The following is a 22,061-nucleotide window of genomic DNA, read 5'->3' as shown; positions in this document are numbered from 1 at the left end:
CGTCAGTCTTTCATCAGTCCCATGGGACGCCCATGCCTGCTATGGGACAGGGAAATCTGGGTGAGGGGGATCCCCTACCCTCCATCAATGCTGACCTCATGAAGGAACACCTTGAGAAGCTGGATACCTTCAAGTCAGCCGGCCCTGACAATCTGCACCCCAGGGTACTCAAGGAGCTGGCGAGCGTCATAGCCCAGCCCCTGACACGGGTCTTTGAAAACTCCTGGCGCTCTGGTGTAGTGCCCAAAGACTGGAAGAAGGCCAATGTGGTGCCGATCTTCAAGAAAGGGAGGAGAGTGGATCCGGCTAACTACAGGCCCATTAGCCTGACTTCTATCCTGGGGAAGATCTTAGAAAAGTTTATAAGGAGGCCATCCTTGAGGGACTGGCCCAGGCTAACATCCTAAGGGACAGCCAGCACGGGTTTGTTGCGGGTAGGTCTCGTTTGACCAATCTCATTTCCTTCTATGACCGGGTGACCTATCATCTGGACAAGGGAGAAGAGATTGATGTCATATATCTTGACTTCAAAAAAGCTTTTGATCTGGTATCCCATGATCACCTCTTGGCCAAACTGCCCAGTTGTGGCCTTGCCTCCACCACGATCCGCTGGCTGGGAAACTGGCTTTGTGGTCGGACCCAGAGGGTTGTGATTGATGGCAGTCACTCATCGTGGTGCCCTGTGACCAGTGGGGTCCCTCAAGGCTCTGTCCTGGGACCCATACTGTTCAACATCTTCATTAACGATGTGGACATTGGAGTCAGGAGTGGACTGGCCAAGTTCGCCGATGACACCAAACTTTGGGGCAAAGCATCCACGCCAGAAGATAGGCGGGTGATCCAGGCTGACCTGGACAAGCTCAGCAAACGGGCAGACGAGAACCTGATGGTGTTTAACACCGAAAAATGCAAGGTTCTCCACCTTGGAAGGAAAAACCTGCAGCTTCCTTATAGGCTCGGCAGTGCTACGTTGGATAGCACTACAGAAGAAAGAGACTTGGGGGTCATCATTGACCACAAGATGAACATGAGCCGTAATGCGATGCTGCGGCTAGTAAAGCGACCAAAATGCTGGCGTGCATCCATAGATGCTTCTCGAGCAAATCCCGGGACGTCATTCTCCCCTTGTACTCGGCCTTGGTGAGGCCGCAGGTAGAGTACTGCGTCCAGTTTTGGGCTCCACAATTCAAAAAGGATGTGGAGAAGCTGGAGAGAGTCCAGAGGAGAGCCACGCGCATGATCAGAGGTCAGGAAAACAGATCTTACGATGATAGGCTGAGAGACATGGGACTCTTTAGCCTGGAAAAGCGTAGGCTCAGGGGTGATCTGATGGCCACCTATAAGTTTATCAGGGGTGACCACCAGGATCTGGGGGAGCGTTTGTTCACCAGAGCGCCCCAAGGGATGATGAAGTCGAACGGTCACAAACTCCTGCAAGACCGTTTCAGGCTGGACATAAGGAAGAATTTCTTTTCTGTCCAAGCCCCCAAGGTCTGGAACAGTCTGCCAGCGGAGGTGGTTCAAGCACCTACATTGAACACCTTCAAGAGTAAATTGGATGCTTATCTTGCTGGGATCCTATGACCCCAGCTGACTTCCTGCTCTTTGGGCAGGGGGCTGGACTCGATGATCTCCCAAGGTCCCTTTCAGCCCTAATGTCTATGAAATCTATGAAATCTATTAATCTTTTATGAAAAGTTAGGAAACACCCGAATGATAACAGGAGACACTGAAAAGTTCTGGCAATACAGCTTAATGCACTTCTAAGAAGTACTTTGATTCACTGGTGATGCATGTTAAGAACTAATATGGTACAACACAATGGACTAGAACTCCTAATATTACAAAGCAAGATTTAAAATGAACTTCATTTTATTACAGAAACCCTTGAATTGAAACCTCTTGACTAACTATTTTATACTGAAAAAGATATAAATCCAACTGCTTTATAATATTTTATTCTAAAGGGGCCTTTTTCTCAAGCAAAAATTATTGTAACAGTCCGTTGTTTTGTATTACCTTCTGATCTTCTCTCGTTCTCCATTAAGAATGAAGGAACTCCTTGTTCTGCACCTTTTTTGGAATAATCCTGTGGGGAAGATGGAAGCAAAGTAACATCAAAATAAACTTCATAACATACATTAAGAATACCTGTATTTTTAAAAGCACATTTAATTAAAAATTCATTAACATTATAAAAGTTAACGGATAGTTGTGTCTCGTTCTGCATCAACCCCACAAGAGTTTACTGAGTATGAATGTATAACTATGACCATACCAAAGTTATACTGTTCCAAGACCCTACCTCTACCAGTAAGCTACCTTTTCCTGGAATTTAGGATTATGTAGGTATTTTTTAATTTGGAATTTAATTAAACTACAAAACAAAAAAAATAAGTATTCTAAATAGCGATTAAAGAACTATCTTCTCCAACGGCAGACAGAGGATTTTCTACAAGTAACTCAATAATGGTTATATGCAAGTATTGTACTTACTCAAGTATAAAATGACCCTGAATTTAAGACAACCACCCAGGGGTGCAGGCACATTACAGCCCCCCCGTCCCCCTCACTCCACATCAGCAGGCGCCATTTCTGTTCTAGGCTGCGGCACTGGCATGCCCCAGCCCAGGCTCCATACCAGCTATGGGCCCAAGCTGGGGCCATGCTTAATGCCCCAGGCTACAGCATGGACAGAGCCTGCCAGTGCAAAGCAAAAGCAAGAAGGGCAGGGAGAAGAGCAGGCAGGGGAGCGGAGGCTGGAGGGGAAGTTGGGGGTGGGGGAAGAGGCTGCAAAGCAGAGACAGCGGGGTATATAAGTAGCAGGGGAGAGGTTGGGAGGGTAGGGAGCAGCTGGTACTACAGCTCTGACCCCAAGGTCCCTAGTGGAGCTGGAGCCACAGCAGCTGCCTTACCCCCTTTACTTGATTCTAAGACAACCCCCTCCCCATCTTCAATTGGTGAACTTCATCTTAGAATAAATATGGTACATGCAAATCTGGAAAATAATTTTACATCAGTATTCCTATGTAAAAAATTAAGCCTTGGCTGTGCAAAAAATTAAGCACAAATGTAAAGGATTGCAGGGCTGAGACCCAAATCTAATGATTTCAGCTGGATAATACCTGAGTGATCAGACTACGGAGGCAGGAAAGCTTGTTTGGGGAGATTGGGAAAAAAAAAAAAAAAATCAAGCATGTAAACCTATATCATGATGTGGAACTGCAGAACAGTCCTGTAATCACTAGTCTACTCTAGAGCAGGACTGGTGCGCATACAGCCTCTTTGCCATTTCTGCAGTTTCTCAGGGTCCCTGGATCAGAAATAGAATGGCAACTTTTCTTTACCTTTTGCAATAACAGCACAGGGCCTATATTATTTTCTACGGAAAACAAATGTTCCGAACTTTTTTCAGCACTTTGAATATCTAAAAATAATTTTGCTACAGTTATTATATAGCCTTACACATTTGTAACAGCTATAACCTGTCTGTTCTGCATCTTAATCATTTGTATGTCTGTTTCTTTGCCAACATCATGAGTTAAACACAGTGACTTTCACTGCATGACTGAGCTCAGAGTCAACCTGCAGCTGACATGTAAATGAACACTGCCCAAGGGCCAACAAACCTGTTTAACAATCCCAAAGAGACTTTGCTGAAGGTGCTAATCATAAAAAATGAGGGTTGGCAGAGATCTCAGGAGGTCACGTCTAATCCAACCCCCTGCTCCAAGCAGGACCAGCCCCAACTAGATCATCCCAGCCAAACCTTTGTCTAGCCAGGTCTTAAAAAACCTTCAAGGACAGAGTTTCTACCACCTCTGTGGGTAACCTGTTCCAGAGCTGTACTACCCTCCTAATCTCATGTTTATTAGGCAATGAAAGCCTCTACATCAAATTCAGGTATCAAATGAAAATAAACTAACAGTATAACCTAGAAAATTACTTCCTGGGAAAACACATATACAAGAATTATAACTCAATATGCATCATATAACAGTAGGAAAAAATAATCTAATCATATATTCCAACAACTTCAAAAAGCCAATGCACTCTGATACCACTCTATGGAAATTACATTCTTTGAAGAAGCTGCCTGACACTTAATTTTCTTAATTTGTGAAGCATAATCGGTTTATTTTCTAAAGAGGCAGAATTACATTCTAGCTTAGTAGATCAATAGCCAGTAAGTGACTTTTTGTAGCTATATCTCTGTAATTTCCAGATTTGGGGGCAATATGCCTTCTAGTTGTGTGACAGGTGTGACAGCCCAGTTTCAGGAATAGGTTAGGCAAGGACCTTAATGGAATGATTTCAGCAGGGATGAGCCTGCCTTGAGCGGGGTTTTGTTTCACTGACCACTGGAGGTCCTTTCCAGCCCAACTCTTCTGTGATTAGACTCATCTAGGATACATATATGAAACATTTAATATTTATGATATTTTCATTTCTGTCTTCTCTATTATTAAATAGAGTAAATATTTATAAGCTAAATTTATTTTGAGCATTTTATCTTTCCCCCAGCGCCCCCTGGCATAACAAGGAATAACGGCCACAAGTTGTTGGAGAGTAGGTTTAGATTAGACATCTAAGAACTACTTCACGGTCAGGGCGGCTAGGATCTGGAACCAACTTCCAAGGGAAGTGGTGCTGGCCCTTACCCTGGGGGTCTTTAAGAGGAGGCTTGATGCCTACCTAGGTGGGATCATTTGAGCCCAGTTTTTTTTCTCCTGTCCTGGCAGGGATCTATAAGATCCCTTCCAATCCTACTTCTATGATTCTATGCTACATCTACCAGCTCATACTTTCAAGACAAATTAGTTTGGCACCCAAAAAGTGATTGAAAAAAGTTGGAAGGGCAAAAAAAGGCCTGAAAATTCTCCTTCTGTACAAAGTAGGGTTACCATATTTGCAGTTCCAAAAAAGACACCTGTCAGGGGGACACCTCACTCCCAACTCACAGCCTCCTGGCCCTGCCAGTGCCCCTCACTCCCAATTCCACACCCCCCCCCCGCCAAGCTATGCTGGTGCCACTCACTCCCAAGCCACAGCCCCATGCTGCTGCCAGTCCCACACTCCCGCCCCCCCCACCCGGGCTGGTGCCCCTCACTCCCAACCCACAGCCCCCTACTCCCCCCAGCCCTGTCAGTGCCCCTGACTCCTGACCTGCAGCTCCCTGCTCCCCCAGTCCTGAAAGAGGGGGCACCCAGCTGCCCGCTCCAACCGGGCTGGAGTGCAGCAGCCCCAATTCATGCGGGCAACATCGAAGCAAGTCTGACTCTGGTACAAAATGCACCAGACAGGCTGGACACATCCTCCCTCCCCCAGGCAGCATCTCCTGGGGCCACCCAGCCCCACAAGCAAGGGCAACAGTGCTCTCCATTACCCTCAAAGGGCCTCCTGTTCCCTTCCCCCACTAGAGGGGCAGGCGCCTCCTCTGCCCTGCTGCAGCCCCAGGACCCAGACAGCTTCCCCCAGCACTGCCCCTGCCTCCAGTCACCATCCCCACACTCCCACCAGCGGAGCAGAGAAAAATCCTGGACGTTGTTTCCTATTTCAAAAAACCGCCCAGACAGATATCAGAGGACTCAAAAAAGAGGCCATGTCTAGGAAAACTCAGACATCGGTAACCCTAGTGCAACGCCACAAAATAGTGTACAAGCTCCATGTCGGCACAAAGAGGATGGAAATGATGCAAAGGCACAAGGCACTAAGAGCAGCCTTCCTCTTAATTTACCATAACAAATAGCAATTGCCTACTTGTTCAGATCAGGCAGTCCTCAGACTTCCAACACACTTGGTTCCTGAAAACAGCATCTTAAGTTGAAATATCACAATCGGAACCGATTTTCCCATTGGAAACAATGTTATAAATGGGGGAACCAAGGCCCAATATCCTATTTTCACCAAAAATGACCCAGAATTTTGTACTCAATCAATTATAGATGAGTAATATAGCTACATTAATATATTTATATTGTAAATAACAATGCTATTGATTTGGAAGGTCTTCTTTGAGGTGACTTTGCTGGATTTTTTGAACAGCTCTTGGCTGGACTTTTTGAAGGGTTCTTGGCTGGAGTCATCTCAGGAGTCTCGGCTGCAGGTTTTTCTGGAGTCTTGTCTGCTTTCTTAAAGAAAGTGTCCAAGGAAGTTTGGACAGATGTTTGCCAGGGAGATGGGTGATGCAGTGAACTTGTTTGCTGGCAAGGCATTGCGTCAGATCAAACACCATAAGGTCGAAACTGACGTCAGGATTCACTGCAACTCGAAACGTCTTAAGTCAAGGACTGCCTGTAATTAATACGCTACACAGAAGTCGGAGAAAAATTAAGGGTGAACACACTTCCAATGAAATGCTGCCAACTTCCTTGCTGTTCACCTAATCACTGACAATTTTCTTTTCTCCCCATCTCTAGTACAGGACTTCCGGTTATGCTAGGCCACAGTTATGTGACACTACAGTTAAGCTAAGGCACCAAAAAAGAGCTTGGGAGCAGCAGGCTTCGCTGACAGCCATTGAATGAGTGAGAACTGGGTCATCCACGCAGAACTGTTTCTTTGCTTCGAGGCAAAAGCGCCAACAGCCAGCCCAGAAGCCGGGAGAGGCTCCCCAAGAGCGACTTGGGTTGTGCACGTGCTGCTTCAAAAACTACCGTGCACTGTAATTATGTACAAGGGAACTTACAAAACACCTTTCGTAGACGAGCCTACGGACTTCACTTCGTCAACCTCCTGGATACAAAAAAACCATGGACTCGAGACAGATGCTGGATTCATGGCGCATGACAATTAGGTACCTGCCAGGCCTTACCTCTTCTCCCCCTCTCCCGCTTGTTTTTTGCCCTTTGTCTTCCTAATTTCCAGCTATTTCGTTTTTTCCAGACAATCTCTTTTCTACCTTGAATTACTACCACTGCAAAGTCTCCCTCTTCATTACCCCGCTCCCTTCCCTGCTCCACCTTTTGTGTTCCTCATTCCCACCTATTTACATCCTCACTGACATCCAGCCGCACTTGCAGCTTCTTTGACCAACGGAGGAAGGGTCTGACCTCGGGACGCAACGCCAGGCCTCGGCCCTACCTTGCCGCCGGAACCCGCCGCCCGGAAACGCCGGCTGTTATGGCAACGGCTTCCCGGGCCCCTTCCCGCGCATGCGCCGCCGCAGCCCCGTGAGCCGGGGCGGGGCGGGGCGGGAATTGGCGCGCATGCGCAAAGCGGTCGTGTGGTCGCGAGCCGAGTGGGGTGGCTCTCATAAGTGTCCGGATGGAAATAAGGTTGGAGATTAGCAGGCCGCTTCTTCTGGGGGCCCGGTCACTTCCGGGGTGGGGGACCCTTCCTAGCGCTGCACCCGTCCGCGCGGGTAGGTAAAGCTGTCCGCTCATCCGCGCGCGCCGTTTCGCGGCCGGGCCGCGGCGAATGTGCGGGCCGGAAGGTGCCACCGCGGCTGCCCTGGTGCCCACGTGCTGCGGCTCGGCGGGGTGAGTGAGCGCGGGGGGCCGCTCCGGGCCGGGGGCCTGGGCCTTGGGGGTAGTGGGGGGCGGTGTTACCTTCATGGCACAGTGGGATGGGAGATCCCTCCTAGCGGAGTGGGGGGGGGGGGACCTGCGTACGTTACCTTTGTGGTGCAATGGGACAGGAGGTACCTCCTGGCTGTGCTGGGGGGGCGCCTGGCCCCACATACATTACCTTTATGGCGCAGTGGGATGAGTGGCCCCTTCTGGCGAGGAGGAGATGGGAGAGCCTGGCCCCTGCGTATGCTACCTTCGTGGCATGATGGGAAGGGAAGTCCTTCTGGGTGCAGTGGGGGCAGCCTGGGATCACGCCTGTGGTGGTGCGTCTTGGCCCCAGAGACTGCTGGGGGGGTGGCCCGGCTACATGCGTGGTCTGTGCAGGTCCTTAAGTGCCAGTGCCCGATCCAGGAGAGGCTTCCCAATCCCAAGGTCCTCGCAACAGCTACTGTCCAGCACCTTTTTCCACCAGGGTCAAGCTAAGCCCAAGGTTAAAGGCTGGGAGGGAACCCAGGCATCCTGGCTCCCTGGCAAGGGTGATAAGTTGGCCTTAACATGGCACCCTGGCAAGAGCAAGGTGTAGCACCATGTGGCCACCGGCACTAAGAGCTGCCGGCCAGGCCCTGCCATGCTGCGAACACCAGGCCAAATGGCGGGGACCCTGCCACTGATTCGTTCAAGGCACGATAGAAATCAGCCACAAAAATGTTGTGGGACAACCTTGTGGCTGGTTTTCTGTTTGGTTGCACCATTAATTGCTTGAATGTGCACCCAGGTTTCTATTTAAGGTGTGATTTAACAGGGTAATCACATCCTAAATGTAGAGTCTGCCAGGGCCTTTGTGTCTTTTCCACGGCTGTGTCCTTTTATGGTAAGTTTTAATAAGTCCCCTGTGGCATATGTTAATTTCGAGGCAGTTTGGGTAAAAACTTGAGTGTTGGGATGGGGAAAAACTGTCATTTACATTTCTGGAACTTTTTTACTATTAAATGAAGCGTTCAGGTTAAAACAAAGATGGGGGCCTTGGACTGTCCAGGGACAATATTTCAGACTCGAAAGAACTGTGCTAGGAAGTTCCATAGATTTTGTAGATGTTAGGGCTGGAAGGGACCTCAGAAGATCATCAAGCCCAGCCCCCTGCGCCAGGGGCAGGAAATCAGCTGGGGTCAAAGGATCCCAGCAAGATAAGCATCCAAATGTCTCTTAAAGGAGTTGCACCACCTCCGGCAGCAGCCTGTCCAGGCCTCGGGGGCTCAGACAGTAAAGAAGTTCTTCCTTATGTCCAGCCTGAAACGGTCTTGGAGTCTGTGACTGTTTGACCTTGTCATCCCTTGAGGTGCCCTGGTGAACAGACATTCTCCCAGATCCTGATGCACCCCCCTGATAAACTTATAGGCAGCCACCAGGTTCCCCCTGAGCCTGCGCTTTTCCAGGCTGAAGAGTCACATGGCTCTCAGCCTGTCATCATAGGGCCTGTTCTCTTGCCCTCTGATCATGCGCGTGGCTCTCCTCTGGACTCTCAAGCTTCTCCACATCCTTCTGGAATGGTGGAGCCCAGATGCAGTACTCCAGCTGCGGCCTCACCAACGCCAAGTACAGTGGAGGATGACATTCCTGAGACTTGCTTGAGAAGCATCTATGGATGCATGCCAGAGTTTTGTTCACTTTACCAGCTGCAGCATCCCATTGGTGGCTTATATTCATCTTGTGGTCAATCGTGACCCCCAAGTCCCTTTCTGTCATGGCGCTAGGAAGCGTAGCACTGCCGAACCTATAAGAATGCTGCGGGTTTTTCGTCCCAAGGTGGAGTACCTTGCATTTTTTCAGCACTGAATGCCATCAGGTTTTCATCTGCTCATTTTCTGAGCCTGTCAAGGTCAGCCTGGATCACCATCCTGTCCTTGGGTGTAGACATTTTACCCCAAAGTTTGCCTATGACACCAAGCTTGGTCAGTCTGCTTCTGATACCTTAGTTACCAGTTAACATTTGACAGGGTCTGGCCACGGTTAGATTGCTGCTGGTTTCACATAATATACATCAGCATCACTGACCCTGTTGGTCCAGTCTGGGACCTGAAAGAGATGGGCGGTTACATGGTTTGTCCTGTGTTGCCCACCAGGCCAGTGACACAGTTGGGATTACCATGCATTCTCCCTGCCCTGCCTGCTAGACCAGAGCTATCCAGGTGGCAGCCTGCAAGGGGTGTCCAGGGGCCCCTCTGCTTCCCCCCCTCCCCCCCATCACTCTCTTGCTGCTGCTGCTTCTGGGGTCTCCAGCCTCCCCTTTCCCTTCTCCAGTTTCCTGCTCCTGCCCTTGTGGGCTGGGTGGGGTAATTCAAGGGTGCTCGCACAGCACAGCAGAAGGGAGGGTGCAGTGTAGTGGGGAGGCCAACTTAATGTGGGGCCTCTGGTCTCCAGCTACTCGATGGATTTTCGTAATTCATGTTGTCTGTCCTGTTATGCTCCTTATAAGTCAGTAACATGGTTAGATTCCATTCACACACAGGCCTTTTTTTCCACAGAGCATGTCCAAGTATCTTTAACCACAATATATGCATATTTTGTCCATTTTTGAGACATCAGGAGCATCTAGTCTGTTTTTCCACAGTACATAGCAGATTGTGGTGCTATCGGAGGATATAAGGAAAGACTCTAATTTTTAACAAGCAACTGAAACTATTGCATCAAAGAATGAAGTGAAAAGTACGATGTGCAAGGCCTATTCAGTACCGAGTCCTGTTCCACATAAACAGTATTAATCTATCTGGAAGCAGTGTTGGGTGCAGCCAGACCATAGGAAGCATGCCTGAAGAACCTAAGTTAATCTGTTAGTGGAATCAATTCTTGGCTCAAGAAAAAAGCCTTATGGCGAGCTCAGAGAGGATTCTCAAAGTTGGAGAGGGATTAATACAGTTGATACTAGGAAGTTAAAGATTTCAAAACAAGAAGTACTATTTCAAAGGTTAGAGGAAATGAAGAATTCAAGCAGAAAAGCTGTTTCATGCAGAGGATAAACCTGGAATTAACTCCAGAGTGAAATAGGAACAAAGAAGCTATACTTGAGATTCCTTTCATTTGCCTCCCCAGACATCACTAGCAGTGTTCAATTATAGCACTCTGGAATTTGGCTTGGCATGCATAAATTCAGTAAATTGTGTTGGAAGGTGAGAGCTAAAAGGCAGGAAGAAATGATTCAGTGAAAGCTTCCCCTTGGGCCCAGTCTGTATGTAAAATGGAGAGCAAACAAAGGTAAGCAGGGGTGTTTTTGGGGGTTTTTTTTAATGCTTTGTTGCACCTGCTTGGAAATGTTCAAGAGGTTCCCAGTGGCTCTAATTTTCAGATTTGCTAATCCAGATTCAGTTCCAGAGCTAGTCAGTCTTTCTGCGGTTGAGCTTGTTAGGAGATGTGGTTGCTTCTTCCAGTGTTGAGTTTGGGCCACAGACTTGGTGCACTGCTGGCGCATCCTGTGAACAGCACAAGTCTTTCAGCACATCAAATAGATTTTGATTTTGTCCATCAAGAGACATTCTAGCTAATCTTTTCCTGGCTATGTAAGGCTGAAGATGAAGTACACTTCATAAGTTAACGTGAAGGAAAGCTCGTGTGTGTGCACATTGTTTTAAGAACATGGTGCAGTTTTGACATAAAACACGTAATTCAGACTGCGGATGAGCTGCATACCAACTCTTGGGCACAAGAGGGCGCTTCAAGGCTGAGTCTTTTTAGCAGGATGGTTGGGCCTCTGAATATAGCACATCAGCAATTAACACAGAACTTCTTACACATCATATTGTCACGATTGTAGTTTCGGTTTTGTATGTGTTAGTCATACTACTAGTCAGGCACTGGAACAGCCTACTTAAAGAAGCTGAAAATTACTAGGGATGGAGATGCTGCAATAACAGGTTAGGCAGGCTGGGGTGGTTTAGTTAGAGATGTTCCTGCCTTGAGCAGGAGGCTGGAATGGGTGACCTCATGATGTCCCTTTCAGCCCCACCTTCCTCTGGTCTAATTTTCTGGTTTCCCATGTAGCTGTCACTCGATAGCTTCAATAAAAGGACTTCTGAAACTTGAAAAATTAATTTTTCATATGTCAGGGAAGTTCACTTCTAACATAGCATTAAGTTAAGAGTTGCTTCTTTTCTCAGCATGGAGAGGGTCCAGAGGAGGCCACTCGCATGGTCAGGGGGCAGCAGGGCAGGCCCTATGAGCAGAGGCTATGGGACCTGAACCTGTTCAGCCTTCACGAGAGGAGGCTGAGAGGGGGTCTGGTGGCCATCTATAAACTTACCAGGGGGACTAGCGGGGAATGGGAGAGTCTCTGTTCCCCTGAGCACTATCAGGAGTAACTAGGAATAATGGTCACAAGCTGGCAGAGGGTAGATTTAGGCTTGATATCAGGAGGCGCTACGTCACTGTCAGGGCGGCTAGGATCTGGAACCAACTTCCAAGGGAAGTGGTGCTGCCTCCTACCCTGGGGGTCTTCAAAAGGAAGTTATTTGACCCCAGCATTCATTCCTGCCCATGGCAGGGGGTCTGACTTGATGATCAGCTCAGGTCCCTTCCAGCCCTACAAACTATGAAACATGGGAAAACCCATACATTTTCCTTGCATCTCCAAGGAAAGCCCCTAGAACCAGTTATGGCTGTTACTGATGGACCTTCATGTGTAACGTAGCTGCAGGGGCAAGCTGCTTTTGGTGACGCTTGGCTCTCATAACACTAATAAAAACCCCCTCCATAAGGCAGTTATTGGTCGTCTTTTGGGAGAATACACTAAGACATCTCTCCAACTCCCATGGGAAAGATTCCCATTGACTTTACATCTAGATTAAATGATAGACACAAATGCTGATTGTCAGTGAAAAATTACCTTTGTAAGCTTCTGTATGGTTCACTTATGACTTGCATCCATTCAGTGGCGTCAGGATGTTCGCCACCTACTCTGACAGCGAGAGGAATCAAAAGCTTCGTTTCAGTAAATTGCCAAGAACAATTACGTGCGTGAGCTTATTGCTGCCTTGAGTCTGTAGGTGCAGCAAGGGAAATGGCATTCCCACGCTTCTGAAATTTTAGAAAAGTTCTGACAGGTGTGGGGCTGGCGACTGCTGCTACTGCCATGGAAACCAGCAAGTGATTGGCCCCAAGCTGGCTAGGAAGCTTTAACCTAATCACTGTTTTTATAAAAAAAAGAAAAGCCAGTTTCTTAGCTATGATTACCTGGTGATCTGGGGTTTCCATGGTGACCAGAATGGCGGCTGCATACAGAAGTATCCAGGCATTTTTTTAGGTTTGGAAACAGAGCTGGAGAAGATGGGTCAGAAACCGAGGACCTAACCAGCTCCAAACCGGTTACCTTTGGAAAGAGTTCTTGGGGGAAGGGAAATCTTTATGCTTAGTGGTAAACCAAAACCACAGAATCTCAGCTATTCTATTCACGCGGTTTTTAAAAACAAAACAACCTACTAAACCACCATCAAATGTTTTAAATGCACCATTTAGAAGAGCTCTAATGATGTGTCACAAAAGCAGTTTTTCCCAGGGACACGTCCTTCTCTAGTGGCCCAGGGCTCTCCAAGCACACGGCTCTCCAGTGTACCCATCTGCTGCCTGTTATATAGTTGTGATACCCAGACCACAGCTCCCAAGCCACAAGTGACTCTTAAGAACTTATCTGCCGCTCTTTGCAAACAATATCATTTTCTTTTTCCTGCAGGCCTTATGCCAGTCTTTTCTGCAGACATGATAATGCAGTAATAATGGCCCCGTCTTGGATGTACTGTAGTCCACTTCCTTTAGAGCGGGAACGTGCTGTGTCACAGTCGCCTTGGGGTTTCATAGTAGGGTCGGAAGGGACCTGAGCAGGTCATCAAGTCCAACCCCCTGCCATGGCAGGAAAGAGTACTGGGGTCAAATGACCCCGGCAAAGTGATTGTCTAGCCTTGTCTTAAAGACCCCCAGGGTAGGAGCCTGCACCATTTCACTTGGAAGTTGGTTCCAGATCCTAGCTACCCTGACCGTGAAGTAGCACCTCCTGATGTCTAGCCTAAACCTATCCTCTGCCAGCTTGTGACCGTTATTCCTGGTCACTCCTGGCAGTGCTCGGGGGAACAGGGACTCCCCCAAAGCCTGCTGGTCCCCCTGACTAGTTTGTAACAGGCCACTAGATCCCCCTCAGCCTTCTCTTGTGGAGGCTGAACAGGTTCAGGTCCCATTGCCTCTCCTCATAGGGCCTGTCCTGCTGCCCCCTGACCATGCGGGTGGCCTCCTCTGGACCCTCTCCATGTTGTCCACATCCCTTTTGAAGTGCGGCGCCCAGAACTGGACGCAGTACTCCAGCTGCGGCCTGACCAGTGCCGCATAGAGGGGGAGGATCACCTCCTTGGACCTGCTCGAGATGCATCTGTGGATGCATGACAAGGTGTGGTTGGCCTTCCTGACCGCGTCCCCACACTGCCGGCCCACGTTCATCTTGGCATCAATAATGACTCCAAGATCCTTTTCCACCTCTGCACTGATGAGAGGGGAGTTCCCCAGCCTGTAGGTATGGTGCTGGCTCTTCCTCCCTAGGTGCAGCACCTTGCACTTGTCAGTGTTGAATCCCATCCTGTTCTCATCCGCCCACCCCTGTAACCTGTCTAGGTCTGATTTGTAGCCTATTCCTCCCTTCTAGCGTGCCCACATCCCCCCACATCTTAGTGTCATCAGCAGATTTGAACAGGGTGCTTTTTACCCCCTCGTCCAAGTCGCTGATGAAGATGTTGAACAGTGTGGGCCCATGGACCGAGCCACTGCCCACATCCCTCCAGGCTGAAAATGATCCATCTACTGCCACTCTCTGGGTGCGGCCCTCCAGCCAGTTGGCGACCCATTTGACTGTGTAGGTGATGATGCCACAGTCCCCCAGTTTCTTAATGAGAACAGGGTGAGAGACAGTGTCAAAGGCCTTCCAAAAGTCCAGGAAGATGATGTCCACTGCTACCCCTGCGTTTAAGGATTCAGTGACCTGGTCGTAGAAGGCCACCGGCTTGCTCTGACAGGACCTGCCGCTAATGAACCCGTGTTGGTTGCCCCTAAGCATAATCTTCCCTGCTGGCCCCTTGTGGACATGCACCAGGATAACTCTCAAAAAGCTTGCCCAGGATCGAGGTAAGACTAACTGGCCTATAGTTTCCCGGGTCATCCTTCCTCCCTTTTTTGAAGATGGGAACCACATTGGCCCTCTTCCAGTCCTCTGGCCCCACGCACACCAGAGCACCGCGAGTGCTCATGCAGCTATGCCAGGGGTCTTGCAATGACCTCAGCCAATTCCCTCAGCACTTGGGGGTGGAGATCGTCCGGACCAGCTGATTTAAATGCATCTGGACTCAGGAGGGGTGCGTCTCTTATTGTGACTCCATGGTTAACGTGGACTGTTCTCGTGGGAAGTCAGGACTGAGTGTCATTGTAGCAGTTTGCTCAATAGCTACCTGCCTCCTTTGGAGGCAAATTGCATTAAAAACAGCAGCACCCAACTCAAGTCACTCTCAGCTCGGAGCCTTCCTTGACCCTCTGGAGGCTGGGCTGGAATAGGTGATGCATGTTGAATGCAGCGAGTTTATCCATTGGAATCTGTCTGGCTCGTTAGTTGTAGTGCCAGCCTGTCGGGCCAAAATGGATTATTTCATTATTCTTTCCTTATTTTCCCAAAGGATGGATTCATCAACAAGAACAGCTAGAACAAGGACTGATAAGTGGCATTAGTGTACCCCAGGAACAAGTCGGACAAGCATTTCTGTGAACCTTCACATAACACGTTTGGGCGGCATAAGGACAACTGGAGTGATTCATAGTCACCAAAGAGAGCTGTACACACAGAGCCATACAGGTTCACTGCTGATGGTAGGGAACACACCAACGTTAGAGAAATGGATTTGTGCTTCAGGCACTTAGGCAGCACCATGCTGTTAAGTTCACAATTAAAGCTATTCCCCAAGCGCAGGTGCAAAGATTTTGTGGAAACACATTTTAGTAAATCAGTTGTTTTAATCCTGATAAACTAGGATTAAATTACACGACCTTAAGTCACGGATAAAAATCACCAGTCAGAATATTAAGTGAGAGAGGGGTACTGTAGGGGTTTGTGACCATTAATTTTTCTTTGCTCTGGTGGGAACACAAGACTTGCATATCTTGGTGGGATTTTACCACTTTGGGCTCTGACGAGACTAGCTGGCTTTCTTTGTACTTCCTGGCAAGCTGGTTAAGAAATGAGATAGCAGTGAAACAGTTGTGTGACAAGGAAGCAGTCACTTATCTCACACAAATTGCTGTCCCAGTTTACAGTAGTGCCTGCTACAATTGCTTGGCGTTCTGCATATCCCCTCTAACTTCTTGCCTCTGAGAAGCAACCCTGTCCTGCAGATTTTTCTTTAAGAGATTAAGCTGTGTAATCTGTCTGCCTGGATGTAGTTCTTGGTCATTGTTTCTTCTTTCTGAGGATCATAAGTACCCTCTCCAGTACAACTTCTCGAGCATGTTGGCTTCCACGTGGGTATAATTAAGTCATTTGAATTTTGCCTCAAAGTTCCAGTCAATATTTAAATAACCCTTTTTGCTGTACAAGTCAGTGTTCAGATCTCTGTTGAAAGGGCAGTGTTTCTTACTGGAAAGAGTGGAACAATTGGCTTATCTGAATGGCTCGCTTATGAATAGTTCTGACTATATATATTTCTACCGGATATCAGAGAAACGAATTTCCTCTTCTAGAGGTTCAATGTAAGGCTGTTGCGTCTGAACGCTAACGTTTCACTTCAAGCAGAGCTGACTGCAACAGATGGATCTCTTTTTTTTTTCTATTGAGCACAGCTAAAATAGCCTGAATTCTGTGTTTCAAGATCAAATGTGCCCTCCTCCCTGAACACATGATTTTGATGAAGCTCAGGTTGACTTTATTCAGTGCTAAGCAGTCAGCTTTTCGGTGATTTGCTGTGCTGGACACTTAGATGTGCACCCTTTAGATTTGCGCCTGGCATGTAGGCCGTGTTCATTCTTCTCCGATGCACAGGTCACCACCTGCCCTGTCTGTATCGTCTCCGCATGAGACATTTCTTCCAAAGCGCTCTGCATGGGTGCTTATTTCAGTGAGTGTAAAATACAGTTGCTCATTTCTGGTGAGGCTTTGCATAAGAAGAATATTGCATTTGTAATCAAAGAGTGTGCTGGTGCTCTTTAACATGCTGCTCCATAAAGCTGCCTGTGGTTTGGTTTCTGGGAATGCATCACTTTCATTACTGTGCATTAAATCTAGTACCTCTAGGTGCCTGTACACAAGTGCAGAGCCTGCTCCAATGTGCTGTAATTACAGCATGTCGGAGCAGACTCTGTTAATCAAGTCTGCTGAAACATAGTAATTACTGGCATCTTGTGCATCAGTTTCCCCACATTTCAAAATGGGTGGGGGGCGCTTGAACTAAAGCTCATCAAACAAGCTTTAGTTCAGGTGCCCCCCACCACCATTTTTTTTAAGTGCAGGGCCACTGATGCACGAGACACTGCAGCACTTTAAATAGAGAGGCTGCAAATTAAAGTGCTGCCCCCTCCCAACCCCGGCACATGTGTAAAAGTAACCTCTATTGTAAAGTACTAGAAAAACGCACTTTAGCCAATTTTAATGCACATTAGTGAAAGTGTATAGGGGTTTTTTTTTATGACGCTTTCACGCACGTTAAAATAGGCTAATGCACATTAAAGTGTATGTGTAGACACACCCTGGGTAACTGAAAGTGCCTCTTCTCCCATGCTTTATTCTGACAGCTCAGATTTACGTAGACATTTAATTTTACTGATTTGTACACTGGAAAACTGGAGTTAGGGTATTCTCAGTTGAGAGCCTTGGAATTAACTTTCCTTTTCTCCCTCTTTCCCCACCCATCTGTGATCTGACACAGCCAGAGGCCTTGTCTCTGCATGTAAGTCTTGTTATACTAAGGGCCAAAATGGAGCTACACAGCATAAAGCACCTTATCCTGGTATGTAACTGCATCTCCACTTGGGGTTTCACCAGTGCATAACTGTCTCAGCAAAAAAAAAAAATCATACTCTTTGCCAAGATAGTTTTATGCAGGTACAACTTTTAAGTAAAAAAGTTGGACTTTTGGAGGTCCGTTGACCCCCAGGACATGCTGTTTACTTGGCCCAGTATTCTCCTCCTAAGAAGTCTTAACATGTGCCTTCAAGCCTTAACTTGCTCCTCCCTTTGGACAAACAATATCCGAGTCTTCCTTCAAGATGCCACCTTAAATTCTTAGCTTTCCTTTTCCTTGGTGTCCATATTTTTCCCCCCTGTCTTTTATCCTCTCTGGGCTATTCTTATTTCCTTCTTAAGATTTCTTATATTTATCTCATAAGATGCATTGCATTTTACCCTTTTTTAATTACTAAAACTTTTAATATTGGCTTTTAAGTGTGAGGTATTGAGTCCATTAGAATACTACTTCAGTCCAAATGCACCCGTCTCAATGCTCCAGTTCTCTATTTTGAGAGACATTGTCAGCTTAAATCCTGTTGCCTTTATTGCTTATTGTTAATATAAATGACACCAAAGGTTACCGCAAACAAGACTAAAGAATGTTTCTTTTTCTTATTTCTGTTTTACTTTTATATCTGTCTTCTAGCAATTACAGATAGACTTATTGCTTTTTCTGCACAGTCCTTTTTTTTTTTCTCTCTGAGTGTTTCTAATACCAGCAGAGATGAGAAACATTTAAAAAATATTGTAAAACCACAAAACCTGGGAGATGGATTTGGGAAGGTTGTAGCTCCCAAAACTAACATGGACAATTTCTTCTTCTTTTTTTGTTTTTTAACTGAATATGTTTCAGTTTCATAAATCACTCTCAGATGGATGCTGTCAGTCAGTCAGTTTAGTAACAGGTAAGGAATCACATTATTGTAACTGAATTCAGTTACTCACGTTTTCAGTTCATTCACTTGCATTTCTCCCAGTTTGGACAATGACTGTGGAATTGCTCTGTAATAGCCACCTTCCCTTTCAGGTATTTGTACTGTCAATTCAAACTGCAGGGAGCTGTTCCTGTATACACAGCTGTTTCCATTGGGACATTAAAAATTAATTGCATCAGTCCTCTTGGCCTTGGACTTTAAAAGAAATTAATTTCACAAGATCTGAAGCTTGAGTTAAATTTGACCTGACACTATCCTGTTAAATCTCTTGTTGAGATGGTTTTAAAGATACCAATTATGTAGGAAGCTTTAGACACAACAGTCGCTCTTTTAAGTTTGGTTTCAAAGAAACATTTGGCCACATTCAGAGATGGTTCGACCTTTTTTTCAGCTGTAGAATGATAATTTTCTTACTGTATGTTTTGGAGTGAATTGTGATGTAAGCTTTGTCTTCCAAATAGGTGTCTGAGTCGCAGGGTGATAAAATATGGCCGGGCAAATATCAGAATCTGATCAAATCAAGCAGGTAAGAGGCTGCACTCAAAGGATTGCTTTGAGAGTTTTGCAATACCTCAACACACACAAAAGCTCAGCACGTGAGGGTTATGGGAACTCATTTCAAGAGGTTTATCTAGCATTTTGTTTTCAGAGGTAAGGAAGGTACTATCATGCATTTGAAAGGCAACTTTTCCTCCAGGTATCAAGAAAAATGCAGCCAGCGTTGTATTTTTATGCTTTTCTTTTGAATTGGGAACAGCATTAAAATCCTGGCTGCCATAATATGTTGGTCATCAGCAAGCCTGGAGTCGTTTCTGACCGAGCTGAACAATAGACTTCAGCATGAAATGCTGCCATCCCATTGATGCTAAATTATCTCCGGTGACTTGTTCTACCAGCGTCAGTGAAGTTGCACAGGAAGAAAATGTTTTGTGGAAACATAGGTGAGTTTCTACACTGAATAACTGTTCAATTTTGTTTTTGCTCAGTTCAAAGAGTTTCTTGGGACGTACAATAAGCTTACAGAAACCTGCTTCCTGGATTGTGTGAAAGACTTCACTAGCCGAGAGGTTAAATCAGAAGAGGTATGTAGTGTATGAATTTCTCTCATGTGAAACTGCTACACAGTTTCTCTCGTGGAATTGCCACACTGGTACAGGCAGGGACTGACTGGCTAAGCAGCAGCTCTGCAGAAATGGACCTGGGGGTTACAGCAAACAATAAGCTGAATATATCACCAGTGCGCTCTTCTTGCAAAGAAGGCTAATGGCGTACTGGGCTGCATTAGAAGGAGCACTGCTGGCAGATCAAGGGAAGCGATTATTCCCCCTATTCAGCCCTGGTGAGGCCACATCTGCAGTCCTGTGTCCAGCTTTGGGCCCCCCACTACAGAAAGGATGTGGACACATTGGGGAGAGTCCAGTGGAGGGCAACAAAAATGTTTTGGGGGCTGGGACATATGACTTACGAGGACCGGCTGGGGGACCTGGGCTTATTTAGTTTGGACAATAGGGAGCTGAAAGCTGTCGTGAAATCTTCCTTCAGTCTTCTCAAGAGGGTTTCAAAGAGGATGGAGCTGGACCGTTCTCAGCGGGGGCAGATGACAGAACAAGGAGCAATGGGCTCAAGCTGCAGCAAGGGAAGTTTAGGTTAGATATAGAAGAACTTTCTCACAAGCAGGGTAGTAAAGCGCTGGAACAAGTTACCCAGAGAGGTTGTAGAATCTCCATCCCTTGGAGGTTTTTAAGCCCTGGCTAGACAAAGCCTTGACTGGGATGGTCTAGTTGGGAATGGTCCTGCTTTGACCAGGTGGTTGGATTAGATGTGACCTCCTGAAGTCCCTTCCAACCCTCCTTTTCAATTATTCTAATAATGGTAAGAAACTGAAAGATTTTCCATGATCAAAGAGTCATAGTTACTCGAGAGATTACAGCTCCTTAGTAAGCAATGTCCTGGTGAGAAATCTTACATGAAAGAAGCAAAATGACTTCACTCCAGTTCTGCTTCCATGAAGATGTCCATCGGGTAGAATTCTCATTCTTGAACCTTTAGCTCCTTTGTGTGACAGCATTGCTATCCCATCGCCCTTAAAAAAAATTAAATTTTGGCCAACAGTTGCTGGACAAAGCTGTGCTAAAACCTTTTGTCAGTTAGACCATGGAGGGCAGAAACTTGTTCAGTATTTTTCTGATATTTAGCATTTTGCAAAGACTATCTCTGTGTTCCCAAGGTTGGCATGGGCCTTGTTGCTACAAAGAATTAACCTTGTGTAATTTGTCCTTTTAGAGCTTTTTTTTCTAAAGACCTTCATTCTTGAACAGGGAGGCTTCTGCTGCATGGTATCATTAAAAAAAAAAGAGAAAATAACCCACCTGTAACTACTCGGAAGATGGAACGCTCCCTAACTACCCATGTCATTTCAGGGTTTCAGTGCTGTTGGACTTTTTTAGGGCACTGTCCTATTTTGGGAAGGCATTCTTAAATCATTATGAATCATGGGAACAATAGTCCGGAAAGGCCTCCTGAGGATGCATTTAATTTTTTAAAGTTTTTCTGCTGTAGTTCCCTACTGGAGGAAATGACAGAAGAAAATCTAGATTCTTCTTACAAACCGGACATTTTCCCCAGTACAAACAGGCAGTGGGACAAAGGTTGTTTAACTGGGAGCTAATTATGCATAGATACAGCAGACCAGATCTTCATCCAACCATACGTTACCTCAGACAGTCCTCTGTAGTGTGTTTCTTTTAATCATTGCACTGACCTTTCTGGTCTCCTTTTCCTGTAGATGACCTGCGCAGAACACTGCTTACAGAAGTATTTGAAAATGACACAAAGGATCTCCATGAGATTTCAGGAGTACCATATTCAGCAGAATGAAGCTCTGGCTGCTAAAGCAGGACTTCTTGGCCAGCCTCGCTAGACAAGAGAGTGCTGTGTTCAGACTTTTTTCTAAAGCAGTGCCAGTGTTTACTGCGCTGGAAGTGCAGGTGTTTTGGTCTAACAGCTGTTGTGGGTGTATCCACCAGAACAGAACAGTGTTTTATAGACCATCTGGCAGGTGGAAATTTAAGGAAACAATGATGGGCCACAGGCAAATTCATTAATGGCTGACAGGCAAGTGGAGCCTATTTTCAAGAGCCTTTTTACTGTGCAGTGGAATAATGTTGGTACAGCCTTTTTTTCCAGAGGCCTGCAGTCTGGCAGATATAGAAGTTTTGGGGAATGGCCATTTTTTGTGTAATTCCACTATGACTGTTAATTTCAATACAAAGCACATTTTATGGAAATATGGTATCTAAATGTCTTTCTTTTTTTATTTAATCAAAGTAAAGTGATTGCAAACTGGAGTTGTACATGCATCCTTTTCTAATAGCCATTTATAGAATGTATTGCTACAGAGTTCTTTCTCCATGCTGTTGCAGTGGTTTTTATCCCTCATCTGCACAGGCTTGATCACTCATTGCTGCTTTGAGTCACCGATGAACAGATAACAGTTAGTGACTGCTTCAACAGGTCGGCACTGTTACTTGAATTACCAGGGAACTGGTAGGTTGGCTACTGATAAAAAGAAGCAAGAGACAGGTCTATCGCTCAACCTTTTTAGTG

The 22,061-nt window shown here is 46.5% G+C and overlaps 2 protein-coding genes across 5 annotated transcripts in view; one reads left to right on the top strand and one right to left on the bottom strand.

The window, feature by feature from the left end:
* Positions 1 to 7,215, bottom strand: part of KIAA0586 (KIAA0586 ortholog) — a 119,461-nt gene extending 112,246 nt beyond the window's left edge. Inside the window, exons 1-2 of the mRNA XM_090034287.1 lie at positions 7,084 to 7,215; positions 2,020 to 2,089 (exon numbers count right to left, since the gene is read on the bottom strand). Of these exons, the coding sequence (XP_089890413.1) occupies positions 2,020 to 2,044 (25 nt within the window). The 5' untranslated portion in view covers positions 2,045 to 2,089; positions 7,084 to 7,215. The remainder of the gene's footprint in view (positions 1 to 2,019; positions 2,090 to 7,083) is intronic.
* Positions 7,216 to 7,239: 24 nt separating this feature from the next.
* On the top strand, positions 7,240 to 21,802 carry TIMM9 (translocase of inner mitochondrial membrane 9). Of its 4 annotated transcripts, XM_090034290.1 has the most exons (6): positions 7,300 to 7,481; positions 15,203 to 15,392; positions 18,374 to 18,425; positions 18,917 to 18,981; positions 19,442 to 19,537; positions 21,241 to 21,802. In XM_090034290.1, exons 4-6 carry the CDS (start codon positions 18,943 to 18,945, stop codon positions 21,373 to 21,375), a joined length of 270 nt encoding a protein of 89 aa, XP_089890416.1. In that variant the 5' UTR covers positions 7,300 to 7,481; positions 15,203 to 15,392; positions 18,374 to 18,425; positions 18,917 to 18,942; the 3' UTR covers positions 21,376 to 21,802. The 4 variants fall into 4 exon arrangements, with proteins under 4 accessions (XP_089890417.1, XP_089890416.1, XP_089890415.1 ...); XM_090034289.1 differs by lacking the exon at positions 18,374 to 18,425; XM_090034291.1 differs by lacking the exons at positions 15,203 to 15,392; positions 18,374 to 18,425 and having other exon boundaries at positions 7,240 to 7,363.
* The last annotated feature ends 259 nt before the right edge of the window (positions 21,803 to 22,061 follow it).

The sequence above is a fragment of the Crocodylus siamensis genome, chromosome 2, assembly GCF_052110815.1.
Source record: "Crocodylus siamensis isolate JL-2025a chromosome 2, ASM5211081v1, whole genome shotgun sequence".
NCBI classification, from domain to species: domain Eukaryota; kingdom Metazoa; phylum Chordata; order Crocodylia; family Crocodylidae; genus Crocodylus; species Crocodylus siamensis.
This window is presented reverse-complemented; position numbering and strand designations above follow the sequence as displayed.

Excerpts from the sequence above, each read along its gene's own strand:
- TIMM9 (XM_090034291.1), top strand. The coding sequence starts at position 18,943 with ATGGCCGGGCAAATATCAGAATCTGATCAAATCAAGCAG. Across the intron at positions 18,982-19,441 it reads AATCTGATCAAATCAAGCAG|TTCAAAGAGTTTCTTGGGAC; the intron begins GTAAGAGGCTGC and ends GTTTTTGCTCAG. Across the intron at positions 19,538-21,240 it reads GAGAGGTTAAATCAGAAGAG|ATGACCTGCGCAGAACACTG; the intron begins GTATGTAGTGTA and ends CTTTTCCTGTAG.